General features: G+C 31.0%; 2 protein-coding genes across 2 annotated transcripts; both read right to left on the bottom strand.

Moving 5' to 3' along the window:
• Positions 1-2,485: 2,485 nt before the first annotated feature.
• Positions 2,486-4,230, bottom strand: LOC133797273 (protein BIG GRAIN 1-like B). Its single transcript, XM_062235130.1, has one exon. It carries the CDS (start codon positions 3,783-3,785, stop codon positions 2,601-2,603), a length of 1,185 nt encoding a protein of 394 aa, XP_062091114.1. The 5' UTR covers positions 3,786-4,230; the 3' UTR covers positions 2,486-2,600.
• Positions 4,231-12,492: 8,262 nt separating this feature from the next.
• On the bottom strand, positions 12,493-13,565 carry LOC133797272 (small ribosomal subunit protein eS27y). The gene is made up of 4 exons (XM_062235129.1): positions 13,411-13,565; positions 13,117-13,218; positions 12,949-12,977; positions 12,493-12,843 (listed from the first exon to the last, which is right to left on the bottom strand). Exons 1-4 carry the CDS (start codon positions 13,411-13,413, stop codon positions 12,717-12,719), a joined length of 261 nt encoding a protein of 86 aa, XP_062091113.1. The 5' UTR covers positions 13,414-13,565; the 3' UTR covers positions 12,493-12,716.
• Between the last annotated feature and the right edge of the window lie 6,995 nt (positions 13,566-20,560).

Here is a 20,560-nt window from a genome sequence, read left to right as displayed (position 1 = left end):
CTTATAATTATTTATTAATTATCACATTTTTGACATGACAGAAATGGAATTATAGGAAGTGCAAGTGCGACTGGGCGAGACTGTGGGGCGCACGTGGGAGCTGGCCCTTATTATCACGTGCGGCCTTGTTTTTTAGCACTCGTAATATGCAATCCAATCCTTCCTTCCACATTGTTCTATAAGCACTGATGGATAATTTATACCAGCATATTGAGTTGATGAAGTGAAGAGAAGCTTTTTCATCATTCCTCTCTCTTTTTCTTTATAATAAATATAATCTCTTTTTTTTTTGTTGAGTAAATAGATGGATGAACTTGTGGGAAAAAAAACTAAGCAAACCTCTCATTTGATTCCTCCATAATCAACATTCATATTCATGGTTTTAAGTAGAGCCTACTTGACTTCGATTCCCCAAACGTGAGGTAAATAACATAATTAGAAAATTATGATCTTTCTCAACTATTCTTTTCCTTGTAAGTAGATAGTAAATACAAACCAAAAATCCGTTAGATATTTAGGCTACAAAAACAAAATATTGGGTATTATTATTATTATTTCAATTGTTTTTATGCATTACATCAAATGGGCCTTGTATAGTTTTTTTTTTTGGTGGGAGGTGCAACTTTGAGCAAGTCAAATCAAGAGTGCATTATCTACACATATATATAAATTAAGACAAATGTGGAGGAAAGAAGATCGTATATATAGCTGGTACGGTGGTCCTATGCTCTCGAGATAATTATTCCACACACATGGAAATGTTGTAAATCACACTTCTGTTTTATGGTATATGCCACTGAATTCTGTTTGGTTGGTGAGAAACATACCCTACCTATACTTACGTAATCATACGTGTATATGTATAGGTGTACATATAATATACGTATGGGTTTGCTCTAACGAGTCATAATCTCAATAACTTGGCTGTAATGCAGGATTAGTTAGTAGATTTTTTCTAGCCTACTCCCAACAATTTTTGAAGGTTGAAGCTTCGTGTAATTTATTCAAGTGGGTATTTGCCAATTTAATTTGTTTAAACAATAAAATTTGGATGGTGTGAACTATTATTAGTCTAGAATCTAGGTGTCATTCCTATTATAAAAAAAATAATAAATAAGTTAGTCGCTTCTTCTACAGAGGCTTGGTTAAAAGAAAAAGTCGATGTAACAGAAGAAAAAGAAAAATTATAATAATAAAGATTAGTTAAGATGATTTAATTTTTAACATCAAGGTTACCCTACGTAACACAATAAAGAATAAACTAAAAAATCTCTTTCTAATAATAACACATCTAAACCACTATTTCTACTGAGATTATTGAACTCTTAATTGTGAAGTAAAATGTTGAGCTAAAATAATATGATGGCATATTAACAAAGGAGAAATTATTGCTCCATGACATTCTATCAACTCTACAAGACATGGACATGTCACCTTCCTTTTCACAAAAGGTGAAAAAATAAAATAAAAATAACTTTCTTGACAAATTTTCCTAATCCATTTTCAATTCTTTCTTTGTTTTTTGTCTCAACGAAGCTCTTCTTTTTTGGAATAAGGTCATGAAGAGGTGGTGTTGGAAGTCAACGTTATTGGCCACTAGTGTCCCATATCGTTTCAAGAATATTGAGTTTGATCACAACTTTATGTATTTTCTTTTTTCTTTTTCTCAATCGGTTTGTAAAAAAAGTTAGTTTGCATATTTGCCATCATATATTATCCTGCTCTGTATTGACTTCTCAGATTCCTTACCTAGGCCCTACTTGTCTGCTAAGGGTGAAGAAGAATGCATCTTCATTATCTTTATGTCAGAGAGACATGGAGATCTCTTGTGTTTAGATTTGTATTTTCTTCTTCCCTATTCATGGTGTATGTTTAAAACTAAATATACCCATAAGAAACAAAAAAAAAAAAAAAGAATAAAAAAAATCCTTATCATTATTCGAATTTAGCTTTGCAAAATGACTAGGATTATTACCCATTTGGAAATGATAACCAACTAGCCTAAGAAATTAAACCAAAAACAAAAAAGTTATGGGATCTCAATCATTTCCCATTCTCTGAGTTTAAAAGGTGACCTATTTTAACTTTGTGACCATGTGACAAGCCTGTGAAAAAGTGAAAAATTAAAGGAAAAAAAATAAAAAATCTTTCACTTTCTTTTACTTTCCTTCTTTCTCCAATCTCATAGCAGAGAAGATTTGTCTCTGCTTTTTTCATCCCCTCTTTTTAATTCTACCTTTTATGAGTGTCGCTAAACCCACAAAAGCTTTAATTGGTAATTAGCAATAATTATAAACTAAGAAAGAAATTTTGCAAATAATTTTTGGTTCTTACACGTTTCATTTGCACATTACGCCATAATATCCAATAATTCATATGACTTTCTCTTGCAAAACTAACTAACCTTTTGCTTTGCTTTCTTCACTTACGGATCAAACCAAGAGAAATTTTAAACCAGTAGTTGAACTTAATTGACTAAAAAATAAAAGGTAAAAGAATATAACTTGTTCATGAATTCAATCCCAAAAATAAACCATCAACTTACACTGCCATTTTTTTACTTCCCTTTTTTGGGTTTTGAAAATTAAAAAAAAAAAAAATTACAAGATCAAACCATTAGCAATGGCCTGATTAGTTTTGAGATTAGTAGTTTCATAAACAGGAAGTTCCTCTCTGTATCTTCCAATCCCAACAAGATGATCTAGTTCAAAGAGATCAGAGCTCGAATAGCTCTCAGCAGCATCATCGTCGTCGTCGTCTTCTTCTTCTTCTTCTTCTTCTTCGTCGTCAGCTTCACCATTAACGTCACAGAAACCTCTGAGGAAACTTCGAGTTTCTCTTTCAACACTCTTCTTCTCTTTTCTCGATTCTTCTTCTTTCAACGAAGAGCTTCTAACAAAGCCTCTAATGGCGGACAACGGCATTAAACTGGGGTCTTGTTCATAAACACACTTATCCTCGCCTAGAATCACATTTACGGGATAGAACCTGACGGACCTTTTGGCACCATTTAGGGTGTGTTTGGCTCTAGAAGACGTTGTCGTTTTGCTCAGACAAGACCTAGAGATAGTCGAAGCAGTGGAACAAGCCGACTTGGAAATATTCTCCGAAGTGACATCCTCAACCGCTCCAACATAACACATTTTGGCCTTTTTAACGTTGCCCGAATTGAAAATAGAGTTAATAAAGGTCGCTATACGACCCCCTGGAGAAATGGGTTGCTTCACTTTTTTCAGTTCGCCATAGATTTTCAAAGCCTTCAGCTTCGTCTTCGAAAACCCACCATTCTCCGGCTTCGCGGTCTTCTTCTGCTGACTTTTATCTGAACTCCTCTGGTCAAACTGGGTGGATGTGACCTTTTTCTTGGATTGATCAGAAGAGACCGCTACTCCAGTAGTGGCTCGAAACGGCTTCGTTTTGGATCTGTGGTTTTGGGTTGACTCTGTTTCGGAGGAAGACCACAGAGCACCGGAGCTTGAGTCGGCCGAAGAGCTCGAGGCCGAAGTCGAAAGCGTAGAACTTTGAACGCTCTGTTTCTCGACCCAATTCTCGATCATCATAGCTCGCCTGAGATTGTTTTTCTCTTTCTCTTCTTTCTGTTTCTTCTTCATAACTACTCTAGTAGTAGTAGTAGCATAACCACTCCTATCTTCCTCTCCCTCTTGTTCGTGATCACCACCACCCTTTGATTCGTCAATCGAACGGTAGATAACGTCTAGAAGAGAGGAAGAGAAAGATGGAGTTCTTCTCCTTCGTGGGTTCGTTTCTTTCTCCCACTTATCCATACTCGAGTCTTACTTAGTGTAGTAGCCTAGTCACAGATCAAAGAGGGGATTTATTATAAGGAGAGAAAAAGAAGAAGAAAAGAGAGAGCTGTAGTGTTGGGTCTGAGAACGTCAAAAGCTGCAAAAAGAGATCAATGGAATTGCAAGTAGATCTTGTTCATGTAAAAGAAACAAAGAGTGGAAAAAAAAATTATATAAACAGAACAAGTGAGAGTGACAGAGAAAAACACGGCAGAAACATTATAAATTTGTTTATAAATATGTAAGTATTAAGGAAATGGCTTTATGTGTTTGTTTTCTTTTCTTTTCTCTAGTGTGTCATGTGTGTCTTTTGTACTACGTCTTCGTGTAAAACTGAACAATAGTATTGGAAAGCGAGAGTGTTTATATTATATATATAAAAGAATGGCCATGCGTGCGTGCGGGTGAATTATGGTCTTGCACCTCTTCCAGTCCAGCTGCGTTTCTTTATTTATTTTTTTATTTACTTTTACAGCTTCTGTCCTTTCATTTTTCTTTTTTATACCAATAATATGTCCTTTTTTATATATAAATTTCTACCGTGGTAGGGTATGTTTTTGTACCCCTAGCCGATAAAGAATTCTCCTTTTTTTTTTTAACTGAAGTTTACTTTTTTTTTTTTTTATGGAAATGGCATTTTGAACTTAGTTTAGATTTATTATAAAAATACAAACTCTTAGGCCACGAAGCCCTTCCATGTAGGTTTTATTTTTTGGCCATGTGTCAAATTATTAAAAATGTTGGAATCTATTTTTAACTTGGTAACTGGGTGTTAAAGTAGCTTTGATGTGATTATAAAATATAAGGGCATCTCTAATGTAGTGCTATATTGATGATGTATTACTAAAATATAATTCATTTTATAAAATACTTGCTTTAATAATGTGTCAAAAGTTATACAATATTTGACACATATTAAAAGTTGTACCAAATTTGTCACACAATATAGTATAATGCATATTTTGTATCATCATAAATGTTACACTTTTTATTTACATTTATACCATTTTTATTATTTTTAATATTTTTTTTATCTATTAACATTAAATACTAGATTTTTATCTTATTACTATGTACAAACAATATACAATGCACGTTTGCTTAGTTTTAAACTTGTAAACATGTTTATTCAAATATGTATTTATTTTTATTATATATTTTTTAATTATCATATAAATTTTAAATAAATAAACAATATCATAAAAATAAATAAAAGATGTTTAATATAATGTATGACATAAATGTATTAAAAATATTAGGGCAAAATATGGTCTATAAGTTTAATAAAAGTTGCTCATTTTTTTTAATATACATATATAATAGAATGAATTACAGTTATATATTATATATAAATATTTATATGAATAATATGTACATATATGACATCTAAACACAACATTAACATGCCTACATGTCATATATATAAATTACAATAATATTTAAAAAGAAATTTATAATAGAATAAAATAAGAATATAAAAAGTTATAGTGTAGAGTAGTTTACATGCATCAACTATTTTTAGTTTCTAATGTATCTCGAAATATACTTTCTACTTTGGTGAATTTGATGATGAATAAAAAGAGCTTTAATCACTTGATAAAAAATAAACTATCACACAAATTTATAAGATAAAAAAAATGATATATACCGTTTATTATTTTTAAATAAATATGATTTAATTATTTAAATTATCATAAAATATCTTATTTTTATTAAGTTTATATTTGTTCTAAATTTTGAATTAGACAGTGACAACAAGAGATTATATATTATATGTTTAATATAATATTAATATTATACGTGAATTTTAAATTTATGTTTGTTGCTAGTTGATAGTAAATTATATTATATTATATGCTTAATATGATATTATTCTAATAGGTGAAGTTTCAGTATAATTAAATTTTATTTAAGTTATAAAACATATGTTAATATTAAATAATAAACAACATATATATACATACGAAACTAAAATTATATATAATAATTAATAAACTTAACGTTGTTAAGTTTGCTATTGTTTGGATTTTATTATATATATTAATATAATATTAATAGTATATATTATACATGGAATTCTTTTATAGGGGATTCACTTTAAGCTCTATCGGTGGGGCTTTCAGTATTCTCGACCTGTGAACAGTTTTTGGAGCGATTTTTTTTATGACCGTGTATATTGTAGCTATTTAGAGCATCTTGCAAATTTTCAGAAAATTTTGAATTGTTTACAATACCGAAAACTAAGTTCAAACATGTTGCACGCGTGACTAATTTTTTTTATGCGCGTGGAAAGCAACATGTTTGAACCTAGTTTTCGATACTGTAAACTATTCGGAAGTTTCTGAAAATTTGCAAGATGCTCTAAATAGCTACAATATACACGGTCATAAAAAAATCGCGCCGAAAACTGTTCAGGGGTCGAGAACACTGAGAGCCCCACCAATAGGGCTTAAAGTGAAGCCCCTATAGAAAAATTGTCATATATTATATATGGATTTTAATTAAATTTAAGTTTGTTGCTAGTTTTTTTATTTTATTTTTTAAAAGAAGTTTATTGTTAGTTGATAATAGATTATATTATATTATATATTTAATATGATATTATTCTAATATGTGAAGTTTAATTAAATTTTATTTAAATTATAAAATGTATGATGTTATTATTTTTAAATAATTATTATTGTAAAATATCTAAAAAAATATCTCATTTTAATTTATTTTATAAAACGTATGATTTTATTATTTTTAAATAATTATTATTGTAAAATATCTAAAATAATATCACATTTTAATTTATTTAATTAATTTTATTTCAGTTTAAGTCATGTTTACAATCTACTGTTAAATATAAGAATATTCTCTTAAATATAAAAATATTCCGTTATAGTTAACGGAAAAAATATAAAGGAAAAATATAACTTTTGTATATTTTCAATAAATACCAACTGAACATTAATGAAATATTAATTTTTGCATCAATTTTTATAATTGTGCATTAGAGTTAGAGCATAGTACTAAAAATTGTGTCAAATATATCACATATTGATTTTTTGTGTGAAATATAACACAATATTTACATCTTCCATTTAAAATGATCTAAGGATATAACTGTAATTGAATGTCGAAAAAATATGTATAATTGAGTGTTATATATAAACTTTTCTTCTTTTTTTTTTTCTAAAAAAAATATCACAAGCCATTTTTGTAGAAATAGTTGTAGTTTAAAACAACATCTTGTTTACATAATAAAATTATCTAGAATTTTCATTTAGAAAGTTAGGTCATAATAGAACAAAAACAAATATATATATATATATATATTAATATTTAGTACTATATTATTTAATAACTAATATTTTTTGTTTTATAAATATATTTTAATTTTAAAAAAAATATGCAATCGAATATATTAGGGTGATTTTGATTATAATGGAAAATAATTTTTTTAACAAAATTAGAGGAAATGTACAATAAATAGTATTAATTAAACAATAAAGTATACATGGTACTAAAATAGTATATTCATTTTTCTTAGTTAGAATATATGTAGAATGGACTAAATAAAATCAGGAATAATTAGTCATTTTTGTACCTCATCTTTGTATATAGTATAAATTTTACCCTACTTATTTTATCATTTAAATGCGCTCTTGGTTGCAACTTCCAATTTTTTTTTTAATTTCTCAGTTCAAATTATTTCTTTTAGATACCTCATTTTTATTTTTATTAAGAATTTGATATCAACACCCTTAATTTTTTTTAATTAAAATATTACTTAAATACATTATTGTTTAGGTTTTTTTTTAATTTCTTCCAACTCATTGGACCAAAAGTTGATGTTTGACTAATTTATGAATGATATTAATACAAGGGAAATTTGATAAATCATGCTTACATTAGCTTAATATTTAAAATTTGAACTAAAGTTAACCACCATATGATACAAATGCTCATCTTTCATTTAATACCAAAAATACCCTCATACATTTCCTCTCTATTCTCCCTCTTCCTCTCTACCTTTCATTTAATAGCTTAATAATTAAAATTTGAACCAAAGTTAACCACCATTTAGAATGTTGTTTAGATGTTGGATCTATAGTTTGTTGGTATTTTTTGCTGTTTTTTTAGTGAAAATCGTGTTCTGTGAAAACCTGCGTTTTTTTTGGTTCCTTGAGTTTTTTTCGAAATGCCCGATAGTGTCCGATAGAGGCCCGATTCGGGCACGATAGTTATTGAGTTTCAAGGTTAGGGATAAAGGTCCGATGACAACCCGATGGTTGCCCGATAGTCAAGGTTAGGGATGGTGGTACGACGGTATTACGATAGTGGGTACGATAGTGTGCAATACTGTAGTTATTTCCATAATGGGTACGATGATGGTACGATATTAGCACGATAGGTGTACGATAGAATTTGTTAAGTAGTTACTATAACATCGTAATTTTAGAATTTGTAGTGGGACGATATAGGTACGATGGTAGTACGATAATAGTTAGTTTCAAATTGTTAACTTACTTTGTCAATGGTACGATGATGGTACGACAGTGGGACGCTAGTGGGTACGATGGTGTATAATACTGTAGTTTTTGCCATAAATGTACGATGATGGTACGACATTAGCACGATAGGGCAACTATCGGGTAACCAAAACTATCGAGCAACCATCGGGTTTCCATCGGACCTTCATCCCTAACCTTGAAACTCAACAACTATCGTGCCCGAATCGGGCCTCTATCGGACACTATCGGGCATTTCGAAAAAAACTCAAGGAACCCAAAAAAAACGCAGATTTTCACAGAACACGATTTTCACCCAAAAAACTACAAAAAATACCAACAAACTACAAATCCAACATCTAAACAGCATTCTAAATAGTGGTTAACTTTGGTTCAAATTTTAATTATTAAGCTATTAAATGAAAGGTAGAGAGAAAGATGGAGAATAGAGAGGAAAGGTATGAGGGTATTTTTGGTATTAAATGAAAGATGAGCATTTGTTTCATATGGTAGTTAACTTTGGTTCAAATTTTAGATATTAAGCTAATGTAAGCATGATTTATCAAATTTCCCTAATACAATTGCCTCTCGCTCGAATTAATGATACACATGGAATTGTAGATAATAAATTATTAAGTGGAGTATTACGGTCAATTTTTTATTTCAACCTTTTAGTCAACCTTCGTCTCCAAAATTACATGTGAGATTAATTTTTTTTTTCCAATTTTTATGTGTGGTGGTGATCGTTGTTATTACGACATACTTCCTGCAAATTTTTCAAAAAATCTGAATAATTTACAGTGTCGAAAACAAGTTTATATATTTTTTAACATGCATGATAAATCAAAATATTATGAATTCTGTTTTCTGCATTGTAAACTATTCAAAAAAATTCAAAAATTTATCGTAACTACAACAAACACCGTCGGAAAAAAATTGAAAAAAATACCCTGACATATATATTTTAGAACAAATATTAACTAAGAGATTAAAATAAGAGATGATTGCTTCCAATGCTCAATTCGTAATGTCTCAAACAAATAAATCCTCGTTGGGAAGAGGGAGCAAACTGGACAAACTCATATAGAACAACAATCTCCACATCATTTTTGAGCACTAAGATATGACAACTCAATTTTAGTATTCAACAAAGACTAAGGGCTTGTTTGATACACATGATTGGACTAGATTGTATTGGACTTGACTGGAATGTGCTTAGTGTTGTCCGGTGTTTGGTGGAGTGTTGGACTATAAATTAGATTAGTAATCCCATATTTGGTGCAGGAAGGGGACTGTACAAAGTTTTTTCTAATAAAACATCCTTAAAATTGATTAATATAATACATACAATTTAAAACTGTAAATTATTTTTAAAATATATGTATAAATTCAAATTATTAATTAAAATTAATTATCATTACTAAAATTTTAGATTTGGAGAAAGTGTTCACTACCGAAGAGTTTATTGAGTCCAAGGCTTATTTTAACCCAATCTTTTGATAGGTTAAATTTATCACTTACTAGGGGTCTTAAATTGGCTCTAGACTCTTTTGTCTATGGACTAATTACAACACCAAACATAGGTTAAGGCCTAAATAGTCCACTCTCTTTAGATATCCATTAGACCAAACGTGTCCTAAAAGGACAATAAGAGCACCACAATTGTAGTGAAGAAACCCATGATGTTCTTAGCAAAAACATTCCAATAGAAAACAATTTATTGCTTTAATAATTGCCCCTACAATTATGATACCAAGTAAATAATAAAATGTTGCATCGATTTTTATCTAAATACATGTCATAATAAATAAACAGATAAGTAAATAAATATTGGCATATGTTAATGATTTTTTTTAAGGAAAAAAAAAGGTGAGGGGAAGAGATATATAGTTAGAATGATTTTTTAATCTAGAAATACCTATTATCAAGTTAAAGGATATACAAATCAATTTATGGTCTGCTAAAAAATATTGCAACTAAGATGAGAAAAAACTTTCTGAAAGATTTGTACAATAAATCTTAAAAAAAAAACTATTAAGGAGTTCAAAAACTTGAGTCTATAAATTGATTAAGGACATAATATTATTAGCACCTATAAATTGATAATAAAAAGTATAAGGACAACTCATAATAAATTAAAACATTAAGGACATAATAAATTATTTTACCATTCAGATATCATTTGACAATAAGTAAAAAGTTTAGGCAGCAAATTTATGAATAGAGCCCAAGCAATGTGGTAAAAATAGAATAATCTTATCATTTGGAGAGAAAAAGACAGTAAAAAATAATAGCAAAATCCACATTACACAGAAAATTGAGGGAGCTAACTGATTAATTATGCTAGATTCAATATGTGAGTATCTATTTTTTGTATGTGTAGACTACTTAACTGCGTTTAAGTATTCTACAAAGTCTATTTTCCTTCAGATAGTGCATTAATGATTCTGTTAGTGTGTTGCTTTTGTCTTAAATATGTTAGCTATCTAACTGATGACGTGGTGTTTTGTTAGAAGAGATATAACGGACTCTTCTCATTTTGTGGGAACTTATTTTCTTACAATTATTTTCTGTGAAACTTGGGGTTTTAGGTTTTTTTGTCTCTCTTCTTCTCTATTTTTTGTTTTTTTGTGAAGTTTTGTTCTTGCAAGTGGCAATGGAGTTTTAGCTTATCTTGCATTGAGTACGTTTTTGTGGAATGTCAGTATCGCTGAAGGGAGTTCAACTCGGTATTTCTAAGGGATTTCAGAAAGATTTGAGTGGGTTGATTAAGATTGAAGGAAGTGGATTCAAACTCTAGTGTAAAGATTGTTTGGCTATCTGTAATTGTATAAACAATCTTGAACTTCATATTGAAACCACTTTAATTAGACAGTCTCATGGCCTAGGTACAGAACCTTGTAAAAAAGTGTCGCGTTCATTACTTTTATGTTCCACTAGATATCCACTTGAAAAAAAGATTGGTTTTGCTTGATTAAGTACTTAATCACGAATGAAAATAAAATCCATAGGTCATTGTTGTGTCTTTTAAGGCGTGATTTTTGCTATAACTTGTTTTGTCAAATAAATATGGTAATCTACATTTTAATTATTATGAGTAATCAATAATTTTTCTTTATTTATTTATAAAAATTTGCTATGCTTCGAGTCTTAAATTTAATTATTTAATGTTGAGCCTTTCACATAAAGAGACTGCGAATTTAACAAAAAAAAAAATTGAAAATTTCATGCATATATAAAAAGGCAATTCAATTAACTAGACAAAGGTTTCCAATTCCACAGCTGACAGATCCCATTTCCGACTACGAGAATTGTACCATCTCACTCTACAGAACCCAATTAAGATAAGACACTATGCTTTATGGTGTAAATCTATCTTGAGTAAACTGTTTTATGGTATAAATCTACTTGAGCTTTTACTTGAATAATACATTCAAAGAGATTCATTCACATCTTAAACCTATTACAACTCGGAAAAACTGGCCAAGGTAAAATATAATTTAAATTAAGCCTCACTTTTTTGGTCGTATATTTCAAGTATAAGCCACATTTAAACTTAACATTATGAGTTTTGACAAATGATTTACATAGTCTAGATGAGCTCAGGAGGATTACTACAGATGAGGGACGATTTAATCTTATATAATTGTATACATAACAGTCTAGACTCGGCCTTAGCAGAGCATAATGTGAGGTTTACCCTAAAACGCCAATCAACCAACAGTGAGGTTAAACAATATTATTCTCGATTTCAATATGTTCTTCATGCTTACACCGGAAGACCACAAACACTTACTGATACTAATACTGACATAACTAAAACTACTAGACTACCGTTAAAGATGAAACTGAAATTTGTTCTTCTCAGTTATGATATTTCATCAAGATCTCTTGTTTTTACTCCAGTAGTGGAAATGTTGAAAGAAGCTATTACTCCACTATATAAACTAACAAATTGACCAATTAAATTAGTGCATAAATTGTTACATTATATACCCTACTTCATGTCATTGACATGTAAAGCACCCATACATCTTAAGCATATTATTTTGAAAAAACTACTTGCTAAACCAACAAAGCAAGCAGAGCAAGGAATTCAGCTAAATAGAGTGGAAGCCAAAATACACGCACTTAGCAAAGCAACATAACTAACTCAAGCCACGATAAATTATGAAAAATGGATCAAAACATAAAACAATAAACACGTTGCTTTTAATATAGAAAACAAAAATCCACCATATTAAGAAACAAAAATTGCAACAGTAGAAGTAAATTCAAAGCTTAACAAAGCTGAACCAAAATCAACATATCATAGGAAAAACAAAACCATACTTAACTTCAATCCCTTTAACAAGTAATGGCTAACTAAAATCTCTCCCACCATGATCAAGCAAAGAACATGAACTAAAAACACTTAATCTCCCTTTCTTCTAAAGGAGCACCCCTCGGTGAGTCTGGCACGCCCACCTGTAGGCTGGCACAATACGGTCTGGCAATTGCCACACACCACCACAGTTTGCGAGTGGCTGAAAACAGTAGTTCTGCATATTTGAAAACACAAGTCATATGAGCAAAATTCTACACAAACCCAACATAGAAAACATACTAAACTATACATGGAAACCATAAATTTTCTAAGGACTTACATATTGAAGCAGCCTTGACATTTCACATCCTATAGGAGAAAAATAGATAATAAATATTAAAAACAAAAACAAGCTAGCAAAACCCAGAAAGGTGTCCAACATCAGAATGATTCGGGATATAGTAAAACTCTAATAGAATTAGACAAAAGGTGCAACTTTGTTCATTACCATGAAAAACGAATTAGGGGACTGGACGAGGCGCTTGAGCTTGTGCTTCTTCTTCTCAAGCTCCGCCGGTGGGTTTAGCAAATCAATGTCATTTTGAAGAACCTAAAATAAATATATACACATACATGTGAGATGTTTAATACGATCATACGGAAGGATGAACCGGAAAACTAATTCAAATCATCGAAAATTATAAACTAAACATAATAAGCAATCGATCGAAAAAAAGAATGGCGGAGGATTAAGCAGTTATGTAAAACAAAATGAAAAAGGAAGAGAAGAACATGAACTTACCATGTTGAAAGCTGAAGAAAGCTTTGGGCAACACAAGCAAACCCTAGAAAGACAGAGGCAATTGAGTCGAGAAGGATGGAGAGAGTTTAATCCCTAGCAGTAGCGATGAATAAATACTAAGCGGAGGTGAGATATGTGGGCCGTTGGATCTGATCTGGACCCGTATATTGAACCAGGGTTTTAAGCACACATCGGCCCTTTGTGATAATATTCACTTCGGGCGCCTTAAGTTTGGTCAAATTACAATGACACCCCCAAATAAAATATAATTACACTAACACCTTTAAATATAATTAAAATCAAGGTCAATAGTTTCCATTAATTTACTTTTAAAATAATTTAATAAAATTTTAGTCAATTTCCAAATAATTTTGACCGAATATTGTTACACCAAATAATTTTGATATTATTGTGAATATTGATATAAATTTACTTAAAATAAAAAATAATGTTTATTTGGATAAATAGTTATACCAAATTATTTTGGGTATATATTGATCATTTTTTAATGTTACTTTGTAAAATGATATTTTTTTCAATAATTTTTTTATAAAATGACCTCCAAATGAGTTGTCGATAAATTTTTATAGGGTAGCAAGTGTGTTTGAAATGCCATTTTGTAAAAAATATCAAAATGAAGCTATTATACAAAATGAATATATGTTCTTTTGATAAACAACTCTAAAAGCAAAATAGACACTTATGGCATGCTTACTAGTGAGTAATATGAATTATATGTGTTGTAATCATTTCATTTCCTTTTATTTAGTAATATGAATTTGGAAGAAAACAATGAGAATATTTCCCTCTCATTTTCTTAAATAATCACATTTTGGCTAATAGATTTTTATTTATTTTATTTTTTATTATTAAAAATTAAAAGACAAATTTACTCTTACAAAATAATATTTTTAAAAGATATACATTTTCTACTAAGGGTAATTTAGTCAAATTAAAGCATTCTCATTACTTTTTCTAGTTATGTAAACAAAATAAAATATTTCTAATTTTATTTTCAGTTAAATTAGTAAACAATATAAGAAAATAATGATTTCAATTCTTAAATATTTTATTCTCTTTATTACGATTACAATTACAATTTAGTCTACCTGACATTAGGAATTATGATTATTTTAAAGAATAAACAAAACCTCTCAAAATTAAATTAATACACAAGTGTGTGTATATGTGTCTATGAAATGATTAGGTAATCAAAATACCTATTATCACAATCAAATATCAATTACTACAAACAAATTCAACTCTAAGTATACTGTTTTGTAAAGTAAAAAAGAAAGTATAATTAGAAAAATGTTCATAATAAAATAAGAACTTTTTTTTTCTTCCCTATTTCACATCTATGCATATAAATTTTGTCTAGGTTCTCTTTCCACATGAACATGGAAGATAGGACAATTCTTTATTATTTATTTATTTATTATATATAAATATTGTCCAGAATGGTTTTCTTTCAAGTTTCAACTGATATAAAAATATATAAGAAAATATTAAACATATTAGAAACACGTATAATGAGGGTCAAGAAAGAAAAAAAATAAAAACATTAATTTTTTTATTAATAGAACTAACATAATAGAAGAATATAAGATAACTAACATAAAAAATTAATAATATCTAGAAAAAACAAACATCTTTTAGACTTTCACAAATCACAATTGCTATTGTTACACCCCAAATTTCAAGATATAGTTATTGTTAGAGAATATATTATATTGTAATAAATGGGAATAGTAAAACCAAAATACAATTCTAAACAAAATAATATAAAAGACAAGATGATAGAAAAAACAAGTGTTACAACTCTATTGCTAAAAATACAAGTAAATAGAATGATGTAGAATAAGAAGATTGCAAACTCAAAACAATTATAATACAAATAAATAAGAACAAGGGGAACAAAATAATGAAAAGAGCAATGAAAAACACAAACTCTCACACAACCAAAGTGTAGAGTAGTGGGGATCACCAACTTGAACAAAGTTCAAAACCTTCGTCCAAAAACTTATTTCCCCCTATTCTCTAAGCACTAAGGGATCTCTCAAGGAAATAATTCTTTAGAATTATGAAGTCTCTGTGGTATATTTTCTAGCCAAGTGCTTCGTTGATAGAAAATTGTGTGTCTTACAAGTGAGCATTAGGCTCCTATTTATAGAGTTTGAGATACCCTTTGAATTTCAAATTCCACCAACCCCCATGGTTGTTACCAATGTTTAATTTGATATTTATGGAATTAAAATGGTGATTTGAGAGTTACTTGGGATGTTAGAACTGTTTAAATTGGAAAAAACTGAAAAAACAAATTGGTTGTCAGCCTTACTAGTCGCGGCCACTAGCCTCTTTCCCCCAAGCCGCGGCCAGGGAATGTCAGTGATCCCAGCTAGGGATGCACATTTTCCCCATGGAGACGGGGCCCCGCGGGGACCTGCCCCTAATGGGGCGGGGAATCTCCGTCTAAATGGGGAACGGGGCGGGGACGGGGATAACTTTCAATCCCCGACTGTTAAATGGGGCGAGGACGGGGATAACACTCTCCGCCCCGACGAGGCCCCGTTTAAATTTTTATATATTTTTGTAATATTTTATATATTTCTTTATGTGATTTTGTAGTATAGTAGTAACTTTTGTAATATTTAAAAAAAAAATTAGGATAGTGTTTAATATTTTAAATAATAAATATTGTGCAATATTTTAATTTACATATAATTTACGATTTTTATTTTAAATTTATTTTATAAATAAATAGGTTCCCCGTGGGGATTACCCGCCCCAATAGGGGATTCCCCACCCCGTCCTCGACGGGGAATAAGCGGGAATGGGGTGGGGACGGGGATTAGGAATATAAATGAGGACGGGGACGGGGGGAGCACTCCCTGCCAATTCCCCGCCCCGTGTGCATCACTAATCACAGCCACAAGCTATTTTCAGCACAAAATGTCATTTTTCCAAAACGTTCCAAAATGTCCCAAATACTTTCCCACATGATTTTGTAACCTCCAAACACCTAATGGAAGTTAAAAACATGTCTCCAACAGCCATATTTCATAATGGCTTTGTGAAATCTAATCTCAAATGTGTAACATACAATTTACACATTATTGGGTAATATTTGGAAGTTACAAATTTGTAACTAATTTTGTAACTCCAAAATATGTCACATTTGGGCACACACATGTGTTCAATTTTGTGACTCTCAATAATATGTTACAAGGTGTGACAAATCACATTTTGTCACATTATTTAACCTAACATTATATTATATGAAATAATATAACAATTATTAGTCTCAAAATGTAGGCTCGTAATAATGGAGATCGAGTATATAAAAGAAAAGCAATGTGATCATATACACTAGTAATCATACACCAAAATGCCACATTGCAGGCACGGTGCGAGCACTTAGTGTGAGCTCGAAGAAGATGGTTCGCTCTGAAGGTTAGTCTCGAAAGCCTGATACATGAGGAGGAAGATAGTTAGTGGTGAGCTCGAACCATCGTGCAGGCTTGCAAGTGTGCTAGATTAAGAGAGTCGGCAAATACAATTTCCTATTTTTGTGGAATTTGTTATAGCCGCTTATTAACAATCATATTCTTAAGTGATATTTGATATTTAATATATCAGATTGCATTTTTATTAATTCTTTTATAAGTTTGAATTTAAATTAGATATTATGTAATTTCCCTAAATTTAATGAAAAAGATATTTTGTAAACCATGTTTATAAATAGCACAGAGTGTAGTCATTTATTTTCACGCACAAATTTTGTATTCAACTTTTGTGAAATTGCCTTTTGGATTTAACACAGATAGTGTAATGCTCTGGTTGCTCAAAGATCGTTACTGTGAGCTTTGAACCGTGCTTAACTCGCTCATCAATTCATTTGGTTATAAACGTGCATCTATGTGTTATTAGTAGGCTAAGGTGAAAAACTCAATCAAAAGGAAATGATATATTTTATTTAAAACATAAAACTATACATGGGCCCATAAAAGCATTTACATTTTAGTTACAATTCAAAACGGTCATTATAGTGTAAAATTACAACCCGCCGACCTAAGCGGCAAAAATAGGGTGAACCCCTAGTTCCTCTAAGAAACACCTTGACTGTGGTGGTCAAGCGGTCGCATGTGTACACATCGCCACCTAAGCTCTCCACTCAAGGCTGGGTGAGCTTTTCTTTCCATTTATCTGCACCACATAGCACCCATGAACCAATGCTCAACAAGAAAACTCATTACTGCATGTATATGATTTTAGATGATGATTATGATAATCATCCAGAGCTTATAGCCCTAAATAGATGAGTGACTGATGTGTAAGTCACTAATGTGGGTTCCGCACCCTTAGCAAATGAGTGACCATGAAGTCACTAGCTTAAACCAGATGAGTGACTAATGTAAACCAAATGAGTGACCATGGAGTCACTAATGTGGGTTCCGCACCCTTAGACATGTGACGATGCAGTCACCTGGGCCTTCTGGCCTTGGCTCTGAGTGACTAGCCATTAGACTAGACAAGCGCTTTTAGTTTTCATCGAACTTAAGGTCAGTTAGCATTAATGCTCATGATGAGTTGATGGACCCAAAACGGGTATGTTTAAAAATTTATATATCGCAAGCGCACGAATCGTCCATATAGAATAGTGATCGTAAGCAAGGATGTCGAACCCAAAGGAGTTGTCTAAAATCGAAAATGAAACTATTTTAAATCAAAAGTAATAAACTCTAACCTAGTTCCAAAGATTGATAAGTTTTAATGAACATAAAATAAAAGATTGAAAAATAAAGCTATTTAAGATAATGAAAATAAACCAATAATGAGTTGAAAATAAGTATTAAAAGAAAAGATTATTAAGATACTAGAATCCACAAAATGTAAGTTTAATAATATTTATTAGTATATTGATTCCCAAGTTTTAGTGATAGTTAAAATAATTTAAACTATCATTTTTCGAAAAAGATTTATAATTTTAAACACAAATTTCTTATAAAAAGATAGGATTTTTCTTCACTTTTCAAAATTATAATTTCAAAGCATTTAGTGTAAATCAAACTAATGAAATAACAAATAAATCAATGAACATTATTTATAAGGCAAAACATAATATTTTTGTTCTAAGCATGGATGTGTACAATTTAATGACACACCTTACACAAAGAATATTATGTTTATGCACTAATGAAGAACAAATTGTAAATATGTTCTAACAATCTAAAATACAAGATATTTAAGATGAAAGAAATATATGAAGAAGAAAAATCCATAGACTTTGTTGCATTACAAGGGAAATCAACATACAACATAAATATTACCTAGTTACAAGTTGCTTCATCATGATCTTAATAATCTTATGAAAAAGATTAGAAGCACGTAACTAGAGTAGAAATTACAAAATAAAAGACATACATACTTGCAAAATGCTCTTGAAAAACCCAAATGGAAGATAGAATGGTAGAGAGAAAATGAGAGAAAAAAGATGGTAACCAAAATTAAGCACACCAAAAATGGTCTTCAAAACCCTTATTTATAGCCAAAGTGAGATTATTAAAATAATCAATTTAAATTAAGTAAATTGATTAAATTAATAATAATATGGTAAATAGGGGTAAATTATAGGAGTGATGATGATTTTGGGTGAAAAATGTGTAGAAAAGTGGGTAAAAAGGTGGTATTTTTAGACAAGGAGACAAATGGTACACTTGAGTTATTTATGGGCTCAAGAAAAATAAAGGGGCTGGTGGCAGGCACACGGTTGGAGAGTGTCTTTCGGATTGGGCCTTGGGCAGGCGCAGGTGGAGTTGGGCCCAAAATCTGGGCTGGCGTGGAGGAGGAAATGGTGGCTGCTGGTTGATGTAGAAGCCAAAAGCTGAGAAGGAGAAGGCTAAATGTTGAGAGAAAATGGGACAGGTGGCGGCTGGGCAGTGAGTCTCGGCTGCAGGGAGCAGGCGGGCTGGGCCAGGGGGCAGGCGGACTGGGCTGGGCCATGGCTGGGTTGAGCCATTGGAGGCCCAATTGGGCTGCTGGATTTTGGCAGCTGCAGCTGGTACGGACGGAAGGCTGGAGGGGAAGTGGCATCTGATCACAGCTGGCCGTGGAGGAGTTTGAGGACAGCTGGCGAAGCTTGAGGCAGCTGGAGCATTGATGTTGAGGCTGAACCGAGTGGGGTGCTGAAGGAGAGTTGTATGGGGGAGAAATGGAGGCTTCGGGCCTGGCGGGCCTGGACTGGGCCGAAGGTGGCAGTGGGCCTGGCGGGCCTGCTGAAGGATATGGCTGCCACAATTTGCTATTTTCTCTACATAAATGCCACTTTTGTTTTCTTTTCTCTTCTTTCTTTCAAGCATGCAATATAATTCCTACAAGATAAAAATAAATTAAATAACAATCAAATATTTTCAATTATAAATAAATCATATTAATTATTTGAAAATATTGATTATAACTTAATTTAATAAAGCATTTAAGTTCAAAAGAATTACATTTTTAACTTCTAACTTAACAATACAAATTTCATATAATTAAATTACAACATATTATAATAAAATATCTATAAAAACATATAAAAATCTATAAAACTACACTAAGACTAATAAATCAAAAATTACATAAAAACTTAATAAGTTAATTAAAAACTCAAGAACTAAGCAACAATTAGCATATAAAATATGGTAAAATAACTCTATTTTGTAGAGTTATCATGAGTCATTCAATGCTTATGTCGATTAGATCTAATCTTTTCGGCTTGCGTTAAACACGCTAAAACCGTTCTTGACTCTTAAGCCAATACCATACGACCAGTGCTCAGTACTACTGCCGAACTTGACTAGTAAGTCACAGCTTCACAGTTAATACTGACACTATTGCCAATTCCGACTAATAAGTCAGTGCCATTCACAAGTAAGCAAGATTGCTAAGCATTTAATATGCAATCAATGTCCACATATACATCACTCAACATGCCTCGTGAATAACCATGAAAGTCACATATGGGGTGCAATTTTCTTACCTCTAGTTCGAGCGAGAAATAGTAAAAGAACGACTCTTGAGAATGATCAGTCTTTTAGTTCCTTAGCGGTCACCTAGTCATAACCAAATATGGGTTTCCATCAATAAAATAAATAATAAAAGGTTCTCG

Source organism: Humulus lupulus, chromosome 8, assembly GCF_963169125.1.
Source record: "Humulus lupulus chromosome 8, drHumLupu1.1, whole genome shotgun sequence".
Lineage (NCBI taxonomy): Eukaryota > Viridiplantae > Streptophyta > Magnoliopsida > Rosales > Cannabaceae > Humulus > Humulus lupulus.
Note: the sequence above shows the minus strand (reverse complement) of the source record. Positions and strands in the feature narration are given on the sequence as shown.

What these genes read in the sequence shown, in the direction of transcription:
- LOC133797273 (XM_062235130.1), bottom strand. Translation starts at nt 3,785, where the DNA reads ATGGATAAGTGGGAGAAAGAAACGAACCCACGAAGGAGAAGAACTCCA.
- LOC133797272 (XM_062235129.1), bottom strand. An exon ending in CCCCTAATTCGTTTTTCATG is followed by an intron (nt 12,978 to 13,116) that starts GTAATGAACAAA and finishes TTTCTCCTATAG; the next exon opens with GATGTGAAATGTCAAGGCTG. An exon ending in TGTCAAGGCTGCTTCAATAT is followed by an intron (nt 12,844 to 12,948) that starts GTAAGTCCTTAG and finishes TCAAATATGCAG; the next exon opens with AACTACTGTTTTCAGCCACT.